This window comes from Saccostrea cucullata, unplaced genomic scaffold (genome assembly GCF_032062105.1).
Source record: "Saccostrea cucullata isolate Sc308-1 unplaced genomic scaffold, CSIRO_AGI_Scuc_v1 ctg628, whole genome shotgun sequence".
Lineage (NCBI taxonomy): Eukaryota > Metazoa > Mollusca > Bivalvia > Ostreida > Ostreidae > Saccostrea > Saccostrea cuccullata.
Genome location: NW_026927928.1, coordinates 148,942 through 170,748, shown reverse-complemented (window position 1 = coordinate 170,748; position 21,807 = coordinate 148,942). Strand labels below are relative to the sequence as shown.

The following is a 21,807-nucleotide window of genomic DNA, read 5'->3' as shown; positions in this document are numbered from 1 at the left end:
TTAGGGCGGGGCTCTATTGATTATATAGTGAAAATGCATTATTTCTTTGAAAATCTTCTTCTCTGTTCCTGAGTATTAAATAAACTAATTAAGTACATAGTTATGATGAGCAAGAGTGTCTCTACAAAAATTGTGAATTTCAAGGCCCCTGGGTCAGGGATTCTGGTGTTAGGGCGGGGCTCTATTGATTATATAGTGAAAATGCACTTATTCTTTGAAAATCTTCTCTGCTCCTAGGTTTTAAATAAACTAAGTACATAGTTAAGATGAGCAAGAGTGCCTCTACCAGAATTGTGAATTTTATGGCCCCGGGGTCAGGGATTCTGGTTTCAAGGCGGGGCTCTATTGATTATATAGTGAAAACGCATTTTATATTCTTTGAAAAGCTTCTTCTCTGCTTCTGGGTATTAAATAAACTATTTGTAATTAAGAACATAGTTATGATGAGCAAGAATGCTTCTACCAAAATTGTGAATTTTATGGCCCCATGGTCAGGGGTTATGGTGATAGGGTGTGGCTCTATAATGATTATATAGTAAAAATACATTGCATTTATGAAAATCTTTTTCTCTACTTCTGGGTAATAAGCACATGAACGATTTATAAAGTTATGGTGTGCAAGGGCTCTTCTTCCAGAAATTGTGAATTTCAAGGCTCCTGGGTCAGGGATACCAAAGAGGGGGGGGGGGTCTACCTATATACTGAAAATGAATTGTTTAAAATATGCACCTTGTCTTGGTATTAATCAAACATTTTTGATAAGCAAGTGTGCCTCTTCAAAAATTGTGCAATGTGTAGACCTAGGGTCAAGGGTTCATGTGTGGTAGGGGCACTCCTGATTATTGCTGAATATTACTGATTAGTTGTTATGCATTTTTGTTCCCCTACCCTGCTTATGGATATTAAGTAAACAAACTAAACAATTGCTAAGTGTATAGTTATGATTAGCAATGGTGCCTCTTTCAAAATTGTGAATGCCATAGCATCTAGCTTAAAACATGAACCAAATTCAATCATCTGAAATTTGTTGCATGATGCTCAGGTGACCTATAAGGCCCATGGGCCTCTTGTTTTCTACAGGGGAGTAATTAAGCGAGGTATCAATACTGGTTTTCAATGAATTGGAGATTTCTGAGAGAAGGAACAGCTCTGGAGGGGAGGTTAATATGGAGATGCAAACATGACTTATCACAATTCACAAAAAAAAATATTGCGTCTCATATTTAATTCAAAAGACATTTATTGAAAACATGAATGGCACTGGAACACCATTAAGTGGTTACATAGTAAGGATTACAGAAAAGAAAATTTCCTAAATTTCCCATCACAGTCCACCCCTTTACTCAGTCACTCCTTTCAATGCCAGGTCGAATTGTACGCTCTTAAGATAGGTTGGGTCTGGATAACCGTACCTATAAAAAAAGCAAATTAGTACAATTCAATTTAATTATAAATCAGATTATTGATTTGTCGAGAAAAATAATTTTTACCCCCCCCCCCCCCATTTTAAAGAAAGAGCCGTTCAGCTTTATTATTTATGAGACTGAAGTCTTGACTGAATCACACATTACAGACCATTGATTATTCCCCCGCAGTAGTAAGTGTCTGCTCTAGAATCGGGGAGTAAGAAGTTGGTTCCTTACGTCGCGATTTCGAATCTCACTGTGGGACGTGGAGACTGGTCTTTTGGATGAGACCGTATAAACCGAGGTCCCGTGTCGCAGTGAGTGCTGGCACGAAAAAGATCCCTAACTGCTCAATGGCTTTGAATGCCGAGTAGGACAAAATTTGCAGCTCTCCACCGGCATATTGTGGTTTCTCCATATGAGTGAAAAATTCTCACGAGGGACGTTAAACAACATATATACAAACATACCCTTGAGCTCCTGTGTTTCTTTGAGTTTTGTGCAGAATGCCGTTCCAGATGATGACATTGTCCCTTCCTGTGGTTAAAGAAGACCCAATGGTAAAAGTGAGCCGTCGATCGAACGCCTTTTGTAGGAGTCTCAAGACTTTTTGTCCTTCTGTGTTGTCTGGAAGATAGGCTTTTCTCTCTGTTCCTTCATAAGGCTGTCCTGGGTTGGGATGTTCAGGCTTTCGTAGAGTAATTTAAAGATAATTTTAAGAAAGTTTATTTCAATCGTATTTCCTGAGTGTACTCATGATGATTTGTCAGATATTAATCTGATAAAGCAAATATGAGAATATTTTTTCAGTATGCGTCTATAGCTATAAAGTTGTTTACCAATTATATTTCAAGCAATACTGTTTTCATATAAAATGTTTATCTGTGATAGCATAGTTTTCCATTTAAGCCATATACTTAGTATACAATTGTCGTTTCTTAAACTCACCCCCTGAATTCCATTTGGAAAGTTGTACTTTATTATGATAGTGCCATGTCTTTCGTATCCTGGTAACGAAGAACTCGCATCAATTTTCCAATTCATTGTTCCGTTTTCAGGTTGGTTTCCTTTGACACTATTTAAAATTTGTAGGCGTTCTTCCTCTGATTGCCTCTGTCGACCCCAAGAAAAAGACTTTGCTTTGAACGTGCTGAAATCTTCCGAAAATTGGTTATGTTTTCTCTCGGACTCCCGTCGATCTTCTCTGCCATGTCTTTTGTTGATTATTCCAGAATCACACCTGAAATACAGCGAATGTGCAGAATTGGAAACATCCACACAACTGTTAATTTCAAAAGCCTCAATCAGGAAAGAGGTAACTCTCGGGTTATGGTTGATAAGGTGTATCTCTCCAACATGGCAGGTATGTTCCCTTTTGGAAGCAAAGTCTGAAAAAACGGAGAACCAGGCCAGGCAACAATTCTGAAGATCACTCATATCCTTTTCCATGAGACCTGAATGTAATAAAAGAGTATATTTCCATTTCTATTTTTTTTTCTCTGTGATATCTCTTTGAAAGTTAGGGGATTTATTTCTTAATAATTCTGCCAGAACGTAAATTAGGCAGGTCTATAGGTCAGGAGCTAAGGAGGCCTAATACGCATGCAAATGTCGTGCGCATCTGTCTTTGTGTCTGACGCTAAGGAGGCCAAATATGCATGTAAATCTCGTGCGGCTGCCTTTCTGGTTGACGTCAGTGGGCGAGGACTATTGAAATTGGCATGGAAGTCCTCGTGTAATTTAAGTCTACATTTTTAAAGTCTAAATCTACGATTTTATTTCACAATGAAATGGAAATATAAGGAATCACTGTCTAGTTAGTATAGTATGCCAGGGACATCAGCGATAGTGGGAAACATGGGATAATTTATGCATAACGGGCTTCGCCCCGCAAATTATCCCATGTTTCCACACTATCGTTGATGCCCTGGCATACTATAATTGCTGGACCAGGTATACTACACTAACTAGACAGTGATTCCTTAAATCATCGACATTTACCTTGCCCAGAAAACCATAATCAACATTTCATAAGATTACATGTGTATGTTCAATAAAAAAAACTTACCCGCTCCAATTAGAGGAAAAGCGACTTTTTCCCAGGACTGAGCACTTATTTCATCAAGCGCTCTCACAAGGTAAAACTTATACTCTTCAAAACTGCGATCCCTCGTTGGAGATAACGGATGTAAAACCAAATGCAGTACGTTTTTAGCTCCAAGTGTTCCCCCTTTGCAGTGCAGGGCATCGCCTAATTTTGCGTTATAGTTTAGTCTTCTCATTCTTTCAAATTCCTTTTCATATTCTTGACCTCCAGCTTTTCTGACCGCATTTCTCAAGAATCCAGAACCTGATGGAGTAGGGTCAATTCTTATCACAATTGCATCTCCGTGGAACTTCACTATACTCCCAGTGTAAATCTTGACAATTAACCCATTATTGAACTGGAAACCTTTCACAGGAATGTGGGCTATTGTTGTGTCTGGAAGTCTGATCAGCTTTGCACCAGATCTTCCACTTTCTTTTGAGATGATTTGTCTGTTTACCTTGAAGAGACCAACATTTTCATATTCAGGCGATATATGTTTCGGGTCATCGAATTTACTGAAACTTTTAAGTTTTTGAGTTCTCTCTAAACTTGAAGGAGTAGTCCACTCAATGTATGGGTAATTTTTCTTTATTGTGGCTATATTAATCAAATTTTTACTTTTCTCGATGTTTTCAAAAGCCTCTCTTGTTTTCTGCACCATATCGGGGTCTATATCAACAAAATGTATATCCCTTATCGACCTCTTTAATCCATTATCTTGACTAAATTCATGAACAGAAACGGCATATATTTCTGCAGTCAGTTCTTTTGGAACTTCAAATCCATCTTTAAAAAAAAGAAAAAGAATAACAATTTACAATGTGCCTGCATATATTCTAAAGTCATCTTGCAAAATTTCATTGGGAACAACTTCCCATCAAGAATGGAGCATAAAGAAAATAATTATACTTACTTCATGATTATATGTGAATTAAAATTAGACATATTAGTGACATTTAAAAGCTTTAAGTATGACTCGCCAAGAAAAAGCAATTGGTTCATATATTAGGCAGATCAAGGAATCATTCTTTGGTGGGGGATATACCCATAATCGCAAGACAATCAAATCCTATTGTCCTAATAGGTGCAAATTTGAAAAAGCCGCAGTTCTCATGGGACGTACAGCCCCTGTTGGTATACCAATTTTAAGAGCTTTTTCATCGTAATCGAAGATTTGTGGGCATATATTTTTTGTCCTGTCCGTCTGTCTATCTGTTTGTCTAATTATTCGTTTGAAGATTTTAATCTCGCCCATAACTTTTGACAGGTTAGAACTATTGGTTTCATATTTTCTTATGTATATCCCTTGTAACAAATCTTTTCTTTGGATACAAACATATAGAAACATGGCCCCATGACCTTGACTTTGGAGTTTGACTAACTTTAGCAAAATTCTATCAAATTTCAACTTTGGATATAACTTTTGAACATTTGATGCTGTGGCTTTCGTGCATCACATCTGTATTTCTTGTTATATAAACCTTTCATTTTGGTGTAAATCATTTTGACCTTAGTGTGATCCACGTTTTAAAGAAATGTAATTTGTCAATAACGTTTAAAAGATTGGTACTATGGCTTTCATATTTCACAGACGTGAAAAGACCTTCCTTTGGATACCAACAATTTAGACCTTTCGACGGTGACCCTGGGGCTTGACCAACTTAAAAAAAAATACCATCGTTATAAATTTTTAACAGTTTTAATCAGTTAGAGCTAGGGCTTTCATTTATCACATCTGCTTCCCCTAATATTATCTTGAGTATACCAAAAATAATTATACATGTATGACCCTTTGGCAATGATCTTGTGTTTTTTGTGTGACAAAATCTTCCCTTGGGCAATATCTATTTTGACCATTTGACCTTGACACTTGACTTACTTTTCAAAAACGTCAACTTTCACCATGAATTTTCAACAGTATGGGCTAGGGCTTCCGTATTCCATTGTTATATTACCTGAAACAAGACCTTTCTTAAGGTATCTATGCATATTATTTTATCTTTTACTGACCTTGGAGTCTGACTTGCCCATAAAAAATTTTGACTTTCACCAAAAGCTGTCATAGTGCTATCGAGGGGCATTAATGTTTCAAAAGCACATTATAAATTATAAAATATGATTATTATCACAGATACCTGCACTTATTCCTGGAAAGGCAATGGTCATTGCTCCCTCTCTTTGCGCCATGTCAAGGACATTTAAGATTGTCTGCTTGAGATCAGAAAGACAGTCCATTTTGTTTATGTACTTCTTCCATTTTGGCCTAATAACATGCAGAACAAATCTGAAATGAAGATTCCCTGGTGATGTCAAGGCTACTTGAGTGACCTTCAACTTTCCATATTTTGCAATACATGCTTTTGAATCCTCAATTAGCTTGTGGCCCGCGGCTTTTGCTATAACTGCTGCCACGCCTGCGCGATGACCTAAATCTTCACTTGCAATATTAACTATAACTTCTACATCAGCATTCAGGATTGAATCACAGTACACAAAGATATTCAATTGTTCTTTTGTAGTACATACAAGGTGAAGTTTAGAAGGCATTTTCTTTCCTGTTTTATCTAAATCATACCTAGCTGAAAAGTGCGGGTTTCGATTGTGATTTGAGGCATACTCTGACCTCATTTCTTGCCTTAATACAATATAATCCCATTCCTTCTTTACAGTATCAATACCTTTCTCCATTCTCGAATAAATCCTTATTTCTCTGTAGTCTGAACTTAGGAAAAGTTTCACAAATGAATAACTCTGGTGATCTTTTACAAATTGTTTGGCTGCATCAACATGTGCCATTCCTACGATAATATGACTAGAATGCACATTTTCTAATTCTTTGATGAGGTTAATTATAATTTGACTAGTTCGTATGTCCTTATTATCACAGAGAGTAATTGTAAGTTTTGATATTGGATCATTCTCCTTTTTTAACTGAATTTTATCAAATTCTCTGTATAATTGAATTCTGTCTTCAAAACAAGACAGTTTTCCCACATCATCACTGTAAAACGTCCAACTCTAGTGAACAAGAATTATAGTAGAATAAAACATTAACATTTTGAATTACCAAGCAAATAAATTGATAAAATAATAATGAACATAACACAGCATTTATCTAATTAGTTTATACTTTTGCCTTTGCTGCAGGTTAGAATATATGTATTTCTTATACATGTATAATATTTTATTTCTTTCACCTTACTGGAAATATGAGAACATTGAAATCACTCATTTTCGTGATACTCGTATTATATTATGGATTGCAAAGATACTAACGGTAGACTTCTATAAAGTTTACCTGCTCAAATGAACATAATTTTACTGTATTAAGAAGACCAACCTTTGGATCAGCAGTATCTTCTTTATCATAAAGTTTATTTAACTGTCCATATCCTTTGAAATCTACGGTTTGGGTTTCCTCATTACTTTTTCCCTCAATGGTTTTCATAGTTATAAAAGTTTTTAGATCGCTAGTCGCATTTTCTTCGTTGTCAATTGGTATGTTGTCTGCTGGAAACCTCTTTTTGTGCAAAATCAAACTGTCCATCTTAGATGCATTACACTGAAATTGTTCATTTTCTTCTTTTTGTGTAGAGTCCTTGGTGTTGCGTGGAACGTTCTTGCCAGAATTAGTAACATTGCTGATTTTTGGGTTGCCTAATGAAGAGCATTAGAAACTGAACTTTTTAAACAGAAATTAAAGGTACTATGAGCACTTTAATACATGTAGCTCACTAAACGATGCCTATACCGCCTCCTATGCATATGATTATAATGGCAGAGTCCATGTTTTGCTCTGGGAAACCCGTAATAAGTGTCAAATCAAAAAGTAAAATACTAGTAGCAGGTGAACAATGACATTATGCAATAAACAATCTAATAGAGTATCATTAATTTTGTTTCAGTGGTATAGGAGCAGCGGATAAGAGATGGTATCCTTCAATATTATAGAAAGAATACCGGTGTCCTTGTTTTGTTATTGGAAACCCAAAATATATGTTAAAACAAAATCTAAAATCAAAGATGCACAATGACACTATGTAAAAAAGATTCTGTGAAAGTCTCATAAATTTTTAATCAGTGGTATAGGAAGAGTTTCGGATAAGAGATGGGTACCCCAAAGCTTAATGGACGAAGGGACATACAGACAGACAGATTGACATCCTGATCAGAAAATACACTCCCACTTTTTTAGCAGGGGTATAAAAATGAACTTATACACTACCTTTATTCAAAACGGGTGGAACCCAACATTCTCCCTCCGTTTTTTCAGCAGCTGTAGAAGAGTAAAGAGATCGTTAACTAAACTTGTTTTTAAACACTTCTCTGTATATCAAGGTGTCTACGATCTTTAACCTCAAATGATACACCCTTAAACTCCTATAATTTTTATTCATATCTCCAAGTCTTTACTCATTCGACATTTGAAATTCTTATCTTTATCCACAGCATGATATAATAAAGCACCACCTTCATATAAAAGAAATACAGCATAATATAATAAAACACCATCTTCTCATGAAATAGCTATATAAGGCAGTAATGGCGTTCCATACCCTTAAATAGTGTAAACTTAAGTATCTTTAAAACCGACTTCTCAAAAACAACAAAGCCATGCTTGTTCATATTAGCATGGAAGCATCCTTCAGTAGTTTAGATATAAATTTGTTCAATTCATTACCCCGCGGGTATGTTTGGGCCACAATGGACGATAAAGTTTTACATATGAGTTCAAAAGAAAAATCTCAAGAACAGCAAAACCATGATTGTAATTTTGATAAAGAAACATCCTCAGGTAGTGTAGATTAAGATTTTCTTCAAATCATGACCCGGAGGTAGGGTTGGGCCATAATGGTTTAGCAAAGTTTAACATAGGAATTTTTCATTTAACAGTTATTAAAACTTTCAAATTTTTGCAGAGTGTATATACATCCGGCACTTTCACAAATTTTAATTTTAATTAGACTGGGTTGGACCATAATGGTTTAACTTAGGAATTAATGCATATGAAAAATCTTTAAAAATTTTCTTTTCAAAACAAACACATAATATATTGTCAGTCCGTACAGTTGTGGTGACCACATATACTCGGAAAGATGCTCACCGCTTTATTCAAAAACTTATATTCTTAACACGAGTGTGACTGATTTGCTAAACTCTGGAACAACACTAAGCTCGGAATGACGATACTTGTGAAGAAGTTTTGGACTCATACACGAGGTGCCAGCCGGCCACAAGCACTTATTGTACATGAATATACTGCAGGTATTTAAACTTATTTAAAAAAAATCCACAATTAGTCAAAGATTTAAATGTATTAAAGCATTTTCAGTTTATAGATCATATTCAAGTTTGTTCAAATCATAACCTTTTTAATTAATTTTTGTGTGAAATTTAATTATTTGTGTGAAACTCTTTGATATATAATTTGTGATTTTGATTCGGTGAAAATATTAATTCAAATCATTGAAAAAACTTAATTGGTTCATTCTTTCATAAGCATTTTTGATCGGATAAATATTTGATTTACCATCATTCCTACTAGAAAAATCTGTAACAAAGTGTCCTCCATTTTCATTTAGATGTTCTTCCTCGCAGCTTTCGCACAAGGCTCTATTACAGACGCCACAGTACCGTCTCACCCCATTTATACGACAAAGAGAGCATATAATCACGTCTTGGGCGGTAGTGGCCATTATAGAACATTCCAAAAATGAAAACAAAAACAAAAAAAATCTATAAAACTGTAAAATATATTTCTAAGTTAGCAATCCTTCTTGCGAAAAAATATCATCATTTCATAAGTAGGCCCTAGAACTTACCTTGTAATTTTCCCTTGTAATTTTTCTGCAAATATTTTTTCACTTTCTTTTTTAAATCTCAGAAAACCTAGTTTTTGTTTAAACAGAAACATGCGGGACAACATGAAATACTTAAATTTAAGTGAGCATCAAGTCTGGATATTAAACTGCGTGGGCAATTTTCCAAAATATTTGTTTGCAATCTAGTGAGTTAAGGCTAAATATGGGCTTTTCTATGCAAATAAGCTAATAAAAATGCATAATTTGTATTATGACTTCATAGTTCTTTCCCACTGAAGGTAATAAAACACATCAACAAAACAACGTCGGCGCAAGGGCATATCCTATTTAATTTAAAATAAATACCGGTAATGTTTAATACTAAGGAGAATATTCTTAAAAGTAATAAAATTGCCGCACAAATCCTATGCTCTTCTTCAAACGATAAAAATTTCACTAAACTTACACTGGACTTTATAAAAAATCATTACATTTAGATATGAGATTTTTTAATTGAAAAAGCTACGCGTTTACATGTACCGCGCTAAAAACAAGAGTATTCCATGCAACTCTCAAATAAAACCTAACAATTTATTTTATGATCATGAAATAATATTATACCACCATTCTTCCGTAACATAAACAATGTGAACAATTATTTATTAATGAATTAGTTTTGAATTTATAAACAAGTTATTAAAAGAGTACATTTATTTTAAAAATAAGTTTTTCTAAATTCTAAATAAGATTTAGAATTGTGATTTATTTCTATTTTTGTTTTGCTTGTGTTTACCTGGCCGATAATGTGTATAAATAAAAGGCTGCATTTCATTTCCGGAAATTTTGGTAATTATCAACTTTTCATTTCCGAAATTTTTTTGTTTTCATTTCCGACATTTTTCAAATACATATGTAGTACCTATAGTACCAGATTTGATAACTTTACTTATGAAAAATTTAAAGGAAAAAATCATAAATAAATCATTGTAATCTAATTTTGTTAATATTTCGGTGACTTGGACATAAGTATGGTGCTGTCACTGAAATTTAATTTTATGCAGATTAAATGTGGTGAAAAAGTTTTATATTGAACGCTTTTACCTAGACTTAGTGCTACGTGTTTATGTATAGATGTTTTTTCTTTATTTTTTATTAATATTTTGGTATAAATACCTTTAAAATTCCATTTTCTTTTACTTAGAAATCATTGAATTGCCGCACAGGTAAATTCCGGAAATGAAAAAAAACATGTCGGAAATGAAAACAAAAAATGTCGGAAATGAAATTAAAAAAATGTCGGGAATGCTATGCATATTTCAGGAAATAAAATGCAGCGAAATAAAATGGTTTCAACACCTGCGGTTTCAATCGCCTTTGGGCAGAAAATCAATCATGCATGTTATTTGGGTACACGTATTAGTGTTACACATCATTGAACATGCTGCTCAATAATGACCCTAATTTCAATCTGTGTAGTGCAAAAAAAATTGATAATTGAAATGTGTATAAATTTCTTTCAGGATTAATTAATTTTGAACATAATCTGAGGGTTCCATTCTGATGATTCACAGATGTTCACTCATACATTTACAAATAAAACACTTACATAAAAACTGAGTATTATAGGGCTAGAGAACTTAACAATAATCAAATTGACATGTCAGTCAAAAGAATCATGACTGAAAATAATTAATACTTGGCAAAATTAACAAAGAATTTTTCAAAAGCCCCAATACTTAAGTAAATGCCTTTAGAGCATCCAGAAAGTATGGAAATTGGCCATGGTCTATAATTATAAGATCTACTTAAAGCTAATTCTTGTGAAAAATAATCAATTCAAGTTTAATTTTCTGTTTTAAAAAAATAAATATGGGAACCAGTATCAATCACAGGGAAAAAAAATGAATTTTTAAAATACCAGATAATTGTGATTTATTATTCATGTTCAGTGAAATTCATTTATGTACATGTATTCTTTGGGGAAAGACATTTCATTGAAAATACCAACAACTTTGACCTTTTGACCTTGACCTTGAAGATTTCCGTACTTATTAAAAATATTTAACTTTGGCCATAATTTTTGAACGATAAGGGCTAGGGCTTTCATACCTCACATATGTAATGAATGTGAGAAGACCTTTCATCTGATACCAAGAACTTTGGCCTCGGAGTTTGACCTACTTTTAAAAAACAAACCTTGACTGTAACTTTTGAAGGGTTAGGGATAGGACTTTCAAACATCACATATTTAATCCTTGTGATAAGACCTTTCATTGGAAATCATGAACTTTGACCTTGTGACCTTAGAGTTTGACCTACTTTTTAAAAACTTTAACCTTAGTCATAACTTTTGAACGGACAGGGCCAGGACTTTCATACTTCACATATATAATACTTGTGACAAGACCTTTCGTAAGAAACCAACAACTTAGACCCTTTGACCTTTGAGCTTGACCTACCTTTCAAATAATTATCCTTGACCATAACTTTTGAACAAGTGGTGCCAGGGCTTTCATATTTCACAATTGCATTTCTTGTGAGAAGACCATACTTTTGGTACCAATACATTTAATTTGAAATTAAGAAAACTTTAATCTTCGCTATGTTGCCATACGGGGTCATCAGCGTTTCACAAAAACATATTGTTCCTTATAACTTTTGATTGAGAAAGATTAGGCTTTCATATTTGACATGTGCATTACCTGTGGAAAGATATTTCCGAGCATGCTCTGATTTCTGATCCCTTGACCTTGACCTTCACGATTGACCTTATTTTTAAAAAACTAAACTTTGGTGATAATTTCTAAATGACATATGATACAATATGTCATAAAAAATGACATCCCATCCACAAAGACAGCGGAAGCGGGGGACCACAATTCTTTGAATTTGCTTGTGACAAGACCTTGCTGACTTGCTTATCCTCTTCGACCCCGATGGGACATACGGCTTCAACAAGCTGTCGCCATCTTCCTCTGTCCTTTGCCACATATACTGTGCCTGTTTCCACGATTAGCTCATTTCCTCTAATTCTTTCCTCTGTGACAAGACCTTTCACTGGTATAAATAATTTTGACCTTTATCTAAGAGTTTTGCCCACTTTCTAAAAACCTCACATTTTCAAATTCTTCTCAAGAACCATTTTTAACCAAACTTGGTACAAAACATCCATGAGTAATGGGAAGTTTAAATTGTTAAAATGAAGGGTCATGTCCCCTTACAAGGGGAGATAATCAAGAAAAGACAAAGATAGGGTGAGATCATTAAAATCTCCTCGAGAAACCACTGGGCCAGAAAAGCCGAAACTTATGTGGAAGTATCCTTGGGTAGTGTAGATTCTACATTGTTAAAATCATGACTCCCGGGAAAGGGTAGGGGCCACAATAGGGAATTCGAGTTGTACATTGAAATACACAAGTATATAGGAAAATTCTTTTAAAATCTTCTTCTCAGGCACGTAGCATCGTTTTTGAAAGTGGGGGGGGGGGGGGGCAGCCAGACAATTTTTTTTACTTACCTGGAAAAGTTGACAAGCAAAAAAAAAAAGGGGGAAACTGCCCAAACTCGAAAATCCTATTTCGTGGGGGGGGGGGGGGGGGGGGGGGGGGGGGGGGGGCGGTAGGGGGAAATTTTTTTCAAATGCCGACATCTTAATTTTCAATACCAATTTTTTTGCATACAATACTGCATTTCCCTTATATTACTTTAACGTAGTATTGACTGGGGGAAACCTGTTGCTACATGTACGTGCCTGCTTCTCAAGATCCGCTTGGCCAGGAAAGCTGAAACTTAATATGTGGAAGCATCCTGGGGTAGTGTAGATTCTAAATTGTTCAAATCATGACCCCTTGAGGGTAGGATGGGGTCACAGTTGGAAATTCAAGTTTAACATTAAATAGGGAAATTCTTTTTTTCAAAAAAAAAACTTGTTTTAAAGAACCATTAGGCCAGAAAAACTGAAACTTATGTGGAAGCTACTTGAACTTTATTTAAAATAAAACCATTGGATATAGGTCTATACTGGTCTTCTCTGGTCCGTATATTTTCCAACAACGAAATATTTATTGTGAAACACCCTGAAGGAGAAAAAAAATATGATCAAAGGTAACGCATATTTTTGTACGGTCGTTCAGTCAACTTGTAGAATTCCTAATTTTAGACCACACCGGAAGGTTTTACGTATCACCGAGTAAATACAATACCTTGACTGGTACATATGTACATACGTACCATATTCAAACTTTGACCTCCTTAATCAAAAGGAATGCAAAACAAAACCGAGTCGTGATCGTGTAGAACTGTGGAAAGCTGCAGGCAATATAAAAGCGCTTTTATGTGAATTGGAACAGGATATGAACTTCAAAGTGTAAGTGATTGTCACATGCGGTAAAGATGGTCCTTTCTAACAATTAAGGTTTTTTTCTTGCTTTTGGGGCAATTTATTTGCATGTAAACCCGCGAGTTTGGGGGCGGGTTGTTAGTGTGATGCATTAGCAAAGGTATGTGAAGGATCCGATAAGGGATAGACGAGTGAGATGGGATGATAAGGGGAAAGAGAAAGGGGGGATATAAAGACTCTTAAGCTTAAAATCGATGGATGAATGAATATTCCAGATATCCAAAATTATATCTGTAGTTTTTTATATAATTTATGAAAATTGACATGCTTACTTTCTTTTTGAAGATGCACTAATTGTATTTCTACATTGTTGAAAGTAGGTCATGCGTGAACCCCTACCTGTTGTTTTACAAAATGAAATGGCCCAAGATTGACAATGATTTCATTAATTCTTGTAAAGAACATCGATCAACTGTTAACCTTTGAAAAGTAAGCATTCAAATCATTGTACATTTATTGAAAAAAATCTAAAGTACATGCATGTGTTATTAATCATGCGTATTGATCCGACAATCGCCCCTGACTAATTGTTGCATATTTTTAGGGCAATGCAATGAATTTTATCGATTCCTTGTGAGACTGAAATATTCAAAATTGTATGTGCATATATAGCATATTCTCCATAACATTCCTGTGCAATATTTACACGTGCATTTTTACTGATTTCGTCTGTTTCATTTTTTAGAATGAATATTTAATTATGGCAAACCAAAACCAAGAGAAGCCACCTAAAAAGTATGACATTGGTAAGAGGACGATTTTTGGAATCAGAAAGTTCGCCAACAACTACTAGTATACCGTATTATTAGAAAAATATATTAAGAAGACACGTTGCCCCGATTTTCAAAGGGGAATGAGATGTAGGGGTCCAAAGTTACTGACAAATATCTATATGTGTAAAAGAAGAAAGGTAAAATTGTTCCAACTGAAAAAAAAATATTCGACAAAAAATTTTAAAATCTATATTATGTTATTTTAATGTATTCAATATGAAAGGACACTTAATTAAAACAAAATATTTGAACATTTTCATATTAAATCATTAGTGAAAATTATTTTAAAAGAAGGAAGGGGGCTACGATCGACCTACCCCGATTGACACTGTGTGCCTGCAAAAAAGAGAAACGACAGAATTTTGGATTGGGATATACCATTATTTATACACTGAATTGAGGACAGATTTTTCCGTTCTTTCCCGATCATGACAAGGGGCACACGGCGGGTGTTACCGGTCGGCAGAGGATGCTCACTCCTCCATGGCACCTGACCCCACCTGTAATGTCTTTGGGGGTCCTATTTTGCTCTGTTCCTATTTTGTACTGTTTTATGGACTTCTGATATTGAATATTGTTCGTTATCTCCATATCCTTCATTTCTCCTTTCCAGCGAGTTTTGTGGGTGAAGAAATAGCTGAACGAAAATGTCCAAGTGGATACACAGCAAGATACATTAAGTTGTTTGGACACTGGAGACCGCTGGAGTTCATTGAAACTGGATTCGCACCTGACCCAAGGACACATGTACACGAACTCCGTAAAATGGAAGTATTTGATGATGATGTTTTTATCTACGCCTTTGCTAAGAGTGGTATGAAAATAAATTTTATATGCAGCATAAATTAGCACAGTCCTTTCAATTTTATATTTCACTTTATAATAATTTTGCCAGGGCACCTAATGAAGAACTAAAATTCTAGATTGTCCAATGTTCTCTCTCTTTTTCTCTCTCTCTCGAACTTTTTTTTTGCGATTTATGAAAATTTGTTAAACATTTTAACCGGATTTTAGAAATAACTCATGAGATTTTCTATCATCACACACATCTTGGCGGCTACTAAAAACGACTACATGTATTTCACTTATAAAGGTACTCACTGGATTTGGGAAATGATACACATGTTACACAAAGGAAAAGCTGAATACGACAAACGACCCAAAGAAGTGTCTATGCTAGAATTTCACTCGATTGACAAATTATGCGAGGAAGAAAGACCAAGAGTTTTTAATACCCATTTATTTCCCAACGAGGTACCTACTGCGTCACTGGAGGGAAAAGGGAAGGCTCTACTCTTACTCCGAAATCCTAAAGATATAGCGGTGTCTTATTATAACCATGTCAAAGACCTGAAAATCCAGTCGTCCGTCATGACATGGGAGGACTACGTACATTTATTAAATAATTATGGAGGTACAGAATTTATAATTATCTAATTTAATACAAGTAGAATGCAATATCAGATTGTGTAAAAGGGACAAACGGGGAGAGAATTTAACTACACTGACTTTGGCTGTTATAATTATCTAATTTAATACAAGTAGAATGCAATATCAGATTGTGTAAAAGGGACAAACGGGGAGAGAATTTAACTACACTGACTTTATGTCAATATTATGTCAAAAAAATTCTTGGAGGTGCTCTTGGTTCTATGAAAAGATGTCATACTTCAATGGATCAATTGTGAATGTTAACGATTCACATTACTGGGGGTATATGTGCATTCCCTTTATTACTGATTTTATAATTCTTGAGGATTTTTTTTTATCCTATGCGAGATAAATTTTATAATAAAAGACAAATTAGAAACAATGTTTTATCTAAATAAATAAATAGATTAATATTAATTTTTTGCATTTGTAGGTAGATTCGATTTTTTTGAATACGTCAAAGAATGGGAAAAAGAAATTAAGAAGAAAAAGAGGACATATTTGTGTCTACTCTACGAGGATATAAAGAAGGTTTTAACTAACATTATATAAATACATAATTTTTGCAAAAAAGGGTTTAAAGATTTTTTAATAATTGATACATTTGTACTTTATTCTATTACAATATAAATGACATATACTTGCGTATAAAATATTCGGCTATCATTAAACAAATGTATACAAGATTTTACTTCACTAAAGCATATACATGTACAGTGAAAATTGTATAATCTGGATGTTGTATTTTCTGAAATACTGTCTAAATACGATGTAAACACCTGTTGCACAACCCCGAATGTTGATTATTTAATTTAGCCAATTTCTTTGGAAACAGCACTTGGAGTCCCGAAAAGTCAAGTTTGACACCAAATATAAAATTTTACTTTTCATATAGCCAAGACTATGTATAAATAAATAAAACACAAAACACAGGACAGGTCCTAGTACATCAAGTTTGAGCGCTTGTCGGGGATGAAAATCTTTGACTTAGTGATGATGATGATGATGATGATGATGATGACCTTACGTAACATTTTTATATATTCATCAAAATAATCCACAATTATCCTAGATGTCATATTCATATCCAAAAGTGAAGTTACTCATTCTTGTACTTCATTTTCTGTAGAATCCACTTGGGACACTAAAGTCTGTAGCTGACTATCTAGGCATTCCTTGTTCAGATACTTTAGCAGAGGAAATAGTTCAGAAATGTAAGATAGAAAACCTGAGAGTCGCCAACAGAGAGAAATTTGACCACAGGAATCAAAGTGGTCCTAACCCGGAAATGAATGACCCGGATAAAATGTACAGAAAAGGTAAACTCAATTAAAATTATAGAAGATAAATTTTGAGTTCACCTTTAAATTCATTTGGATATGACAATAAATTGTTTTATAATATTGAATCTGATATTTTGTCACAATTGCGTCTCAAAATTATGAAATAACATTTTAGAAATTTCATGAAATAACCACACGTTACTTTCTGCATACATGCAAGTACAAGAGTAAATTGTTTCAGTCTTTACATTTTATCTATAGATGATGGACTTTGTATAGGCCTTGCAAAACTGTTCTTGAAAAATAAAATTGATATGGCAGATCAGCGGAGAGAAGAAATGTCCGCTGGTCTTAATGGTGGAAAATTATTTTGATACAGAAAACTTAAATTTGATTTCTCTTTCAGGAGAAATTGGAGATTGGAAGAATTGGTTCACTGTGGCTCAAAGCGAAGAGTTTGATAGAGTTTTTAAAACAAGAATGGCTGATTCAGAATTTAAATTTTCCTTTGAATAATTCAATTATATTAAAATTCTTAGCATTAAAGAACAAATGAATATAAAAACATTGAAAAAAGAAAGAAACAATAAAAGAAAAGAAAAATCTGCTTTACTTTGTCATCTCCGTAGTGTTCAATTAGATTAAACGTCGTTCCTGCAAGAAAGGTCGACTTGCAACAAATTTTCCGACATAACCTTGTGTTTTTGTCCCCCGCTTTCGCGAAAGCGAGGGGACATTAAATCTCATTCGTCTGTCTGTCCGTCTGTCCGTCAGTCTGTCCGTCCGTCACAAAAACTTTAACCTTGCCCATAACTTTTGATTTAGTGGAGCTATGATTTTCATATTTCATATGTGTATTCCTTGTGATAAGACCTTTCTTTGGGTACCACCAAATTTGACCTTTTGACCTTGACCTTGGAGTTTGACCAACTTTTACTCAAAAATTCCAAACTTTTACTTTGGCCATAACTTTTGAATGGTAGGTACTAGGACTTTCATGTTTCAAATATTTATTTTTTGGGACAAGACCTTTCATTGGATACCAACAACATTGACCTATTGACCTTGACCTTGGAAATTTACGTACTTATGAAAAAACTATAACCTTGACCATAATTTTTGAACAGTAAGGGCTATGGCTTTTATACTTCACTTAAGTTATTCTTGTAAAAAGACCTTTCATTGGATACCAAGAACTTTGACCTTTTGACCTTGACCTTGGAGTTTTAACTACTTTTTAAGAATTATAACCTTGGTCACAACTTTTGAACAGTAGATACAAGGACTTTTATATTTCACATATATATTCTTTGTGGCAAGACCTTTCATTGGATACCAACAATTTTGACCTTTTAACCTTGACCTTGGAGATTTACGTACTTCTGAAAAACTTTAACCTTGACCATAACTTTTAAACGGTAAGGGCTAGGGCTTTCGTACTTCACGTATGTAATCCCTGTGAGAAGGCCTTTCATTGCATACCAAGAACTTTGACCCTTTGACCTTGACCTTGGAGTTTAAACTTCTTTCTAAAAACTTTAACCTTGGTCACAACTTTTGAACGGTAGAAACTAGGACTATCATATTTTAAATATTTATATTCTTTGTGGCAAGACCTTACATGTGATACCAATAACTTTGACCTTTTGACCTTGACCCTAAAAAAAATATTTCGCCCACAAAGACACCGAAAGCGGGGGACCACAATTCTTTGAATTTGCTTGTTTATATAGATTTCTCAAGGCCCATTTACCGAAGGGATAGTAGTTGTACCTCTCTTAGACACCAAGAAAAAGTGTACACATGGTGTCTTTCTGAAACAGTAAAATGAACTGCAATCGATTCATTACACTTCCTGTCTTCCAAAGAACATTGAATAGTTTTAATTTTTTATATCATAATGTGTCTGAGTCATGTATTGTATATATATAAATGATTTCTCAGGGGTATTTATAAATTTGTGCATCTTTGACCAAAAGCCGCTGAAATATGAAGCCCGTTTTTTTAAGTACACGGTCAGCACTTGTTTCTGAGTGTTATATTATACAAAAAAGAAATTAAACAATACAATGAAAATTGTACAGTACAATGAAAATTATACAATACAATGAAAATTATACAATATAATTAAAATTATACAATACAATGTAATTGTACACTACAATTAAAATTATTCAAGACAAAAATTTTTTTTTTTTTAATTATACAATACATATAAACTTTCTACATTACCAATTATAAGAATTTTTACAACATAAATAGTAAGTTATAAAAACAAAAAAACAAAACAAAACAAAACAAAACAAGAAAAATTATGCAATGCAAATAAAAATTATTACAATATAAAATAAAAACTTTATTCAATATAAATTAGAAATTACATGTATGCAGTACAAATAAGAAATTATACAATACAAATAAGAAATTATACAATAAATACAAATAATTAATTATACAAGAAATTATACAATATAAAATCAATAAGAAATTATGCAATAAAAATAAGAAATTATGCTAGAAACAATCTTTTTAACCACCTGTTCATGCTTGAAGAATTGGTTACAATTGACACTAACCTACTATTATGGGGTGATAGAAATTTGCCTGTATCAATTAATACTAATATTTTTGCTGCTGTCCATAGATTTATTACTGAAACATGTAGATTTTAAATTGATTTGTAATTTAATTGCATCACTTGAAAATATTATAATTATTATATTTTAATGTATTATTTGCATGACATATTGTCAGTGTTCGAAATTCGGAATTATTTTCTGTGGGTCCAAAGGACCCACTGATTAAGGGTCTACACAAGTCCTCCCAAGGCAGCATAGGCCCAAAAATATTACCATCAAATATTTTGGAAAAATAAAATTTAATTGACAATCTTGGTAAGTTTATTGATTCCTTACCAATAAAAAAAATCATGTTATTTAACAACAAAAATGTTAATTTTACTGTAAACATACTTCTTGTTTCCTGTAACATCCCCCCCCCCCCAAAAAAAAAAAAAAAAACAGGAGCTGTCTGTATTTTTTTTTTTTTTTTTTTGGCCTAATGTATGATCTCACATATTGAAGCATAATAAAGTTTCCATTTAAAACATTAATTTTCACTTTCCCTAAATACCTAAATAAATAGGGCCAAACATCCCAGGACTGAAGTAACCAGGTGGGATATTTACAGTAGACACCCAAATGGCTGTCTTGCGATAGAAAACGAAGCTAAACAAATTAGGGGAGGAAATGCTAGTTGATATAAAAATGATCATTCCTCTTCATATTTAAGTGAAGGTTGACTAGGATGTCATATTTATATTTCGACTAAAGCTACAATTAACATTCTTTATGAAAATTGCATCAGCTGATTGAAACCGGCACAGAAATGGTAGAAATTGGAATGTGTTGGTCGGGTTTTAGCAAAGAAACATATTTTTTAGGCCTTCTTTCTTGGCAAATCATCATCGGCCCAAAATCATTTCAAGGACCCATTTAGTCATATTATACATGAGTCCTTCCCTTTGTACGTCGGCGCAGGACCGACGGGCCGATGCTAATTTCGAACACTGCATATTGTTATATTTATGGAGAGGAACTTGTAAGTTGCAAGAACTTGTTTCCAATCCATTTGACTCGTTCAATAAAATATGTTCAAAACAAGAAATTATGCAATAAAAATAAGAAATTATGCAATGCAAATGGAGAACAAGGGCATACATGTATAATACAAAAAGAAACATTATTCATTCAAATGGAAAAGATCAAATATAGCAACTTTTGACATGCTACATTGTGTATGCAGGCTGAATTAATTCTAAAAGACAGTGATGGCGTTCCATACTTGACATTTAGGACAATTGCACGGAAAATGCCGAGTAGTTACGACTGAGTTGCACAAGAAGAAGCTGAGTTCAGAAGGTGAGAAACGTTATATAGATCATTGTTTTTCAAAGTAAAACACTGTGTGCTTTATTCTAGACTGTGTATTCTTAGACTTTTATAAAGATCATGCACTAGGCTATAAACGGAATGAGAAAGAAGCAGTCATAAATAAATCAATGGTTATGGAACGCCTGGACTGTCTCATCATGACAAATTTATAATGTGCATTTTTCTTGGAAATGTATGCATTTAATGTTTTTTACATTTAATTAAATACTTGAATATTTAATGATTTTTTTCTTATAATTATTACGCAAAAATGTCCTATGAAATGTATTTCAGTCTTTTAATTGTCAAATTTACATATACTGTTGTGTGTTTATTTACATAATTCTATAATGTGGTAAATGAATTAAGTGAATAAATAAAAATGCTAAAAATATGCATAAATAAATTATATTAATGATTTAAAATAGTGAGGTCATATAACTGCATATCATATTTGGTTGTATACTGAATATTATGTTGCTCAAATTACCAGTCTTGTAGCTTTTGCATTTATCGTTTTTTGCGTTTCGCGTTTTGAATTTTTTTTTTTCGAAAGTACTAGGTATACCCATCAAACGCATCGAGATAAAAGTAGTTTTTAAAAACGATTTTATAACACTGTATATTTTGGTGTGAAATGCTTTAACAACATAACAGTCATGATATTATATGATATTCTTTCTTTTTTTTTAT

At 33.6% G+C, this 21,807-nt stretch overlaps 1 protein-coding gene across 1 annotated transcript; it reads left to right on the top strand.

The window, feature by feature from the left end:
- The first annotated feature begins 13,592 nt into the window (after positions 1-13,592).
- On the top strand, positions 13,593-17,796 carry LOC134275892 (sulfotransferase 1B1-like). Its single transcript, XM_062758172.1, has 7 exons — positions 13,593-13,662; positions 14,381-14,441; positions 15,082-15,282; positions 15,562-15,882; positions 16,333-16,430; positions 17,029-17,218; positions 17,589-17,796. The coding sequence occupies exons 2-7, from the start codon at positions 14,396-14,398 to the stop codon at positions 17,696-17,698; spliced, it is 966 nt and encodes a 321-aa protein (XP_062614156.1). The 5' UTR covers positions 13,593-13,662; positions 14,381-14,395; the 3' UTR covers positions 17,699-17,796.
- Positions 17,797-21,807: the final 4,011 nt, after the last annotated feature.

Bases quoted from the DNA above. Each gene is read 5' to 3' on its own strand.
- LOC134275892 (XM_062758172.1), top strand. From the start codon at position 14,396: ATGGCAAACCAAAACCAAGAGAAGCCACCTAAAAAGTATGACATTG. The intron at 15,883-16,332 runs GTACAGAATTTA...TTGCATTTGTAG, and splicing joins TTTATTAAATAATTATGGAG to GTAGATTCGATTTTTTTGAA. The intron at 17,219-17,588 runs GTAAACTCAATT...TTTCTCTTTCAG, and splicing joins GGATAAAATGTACAGAAAAG to GAGAAATTGGAGATTGGAAG.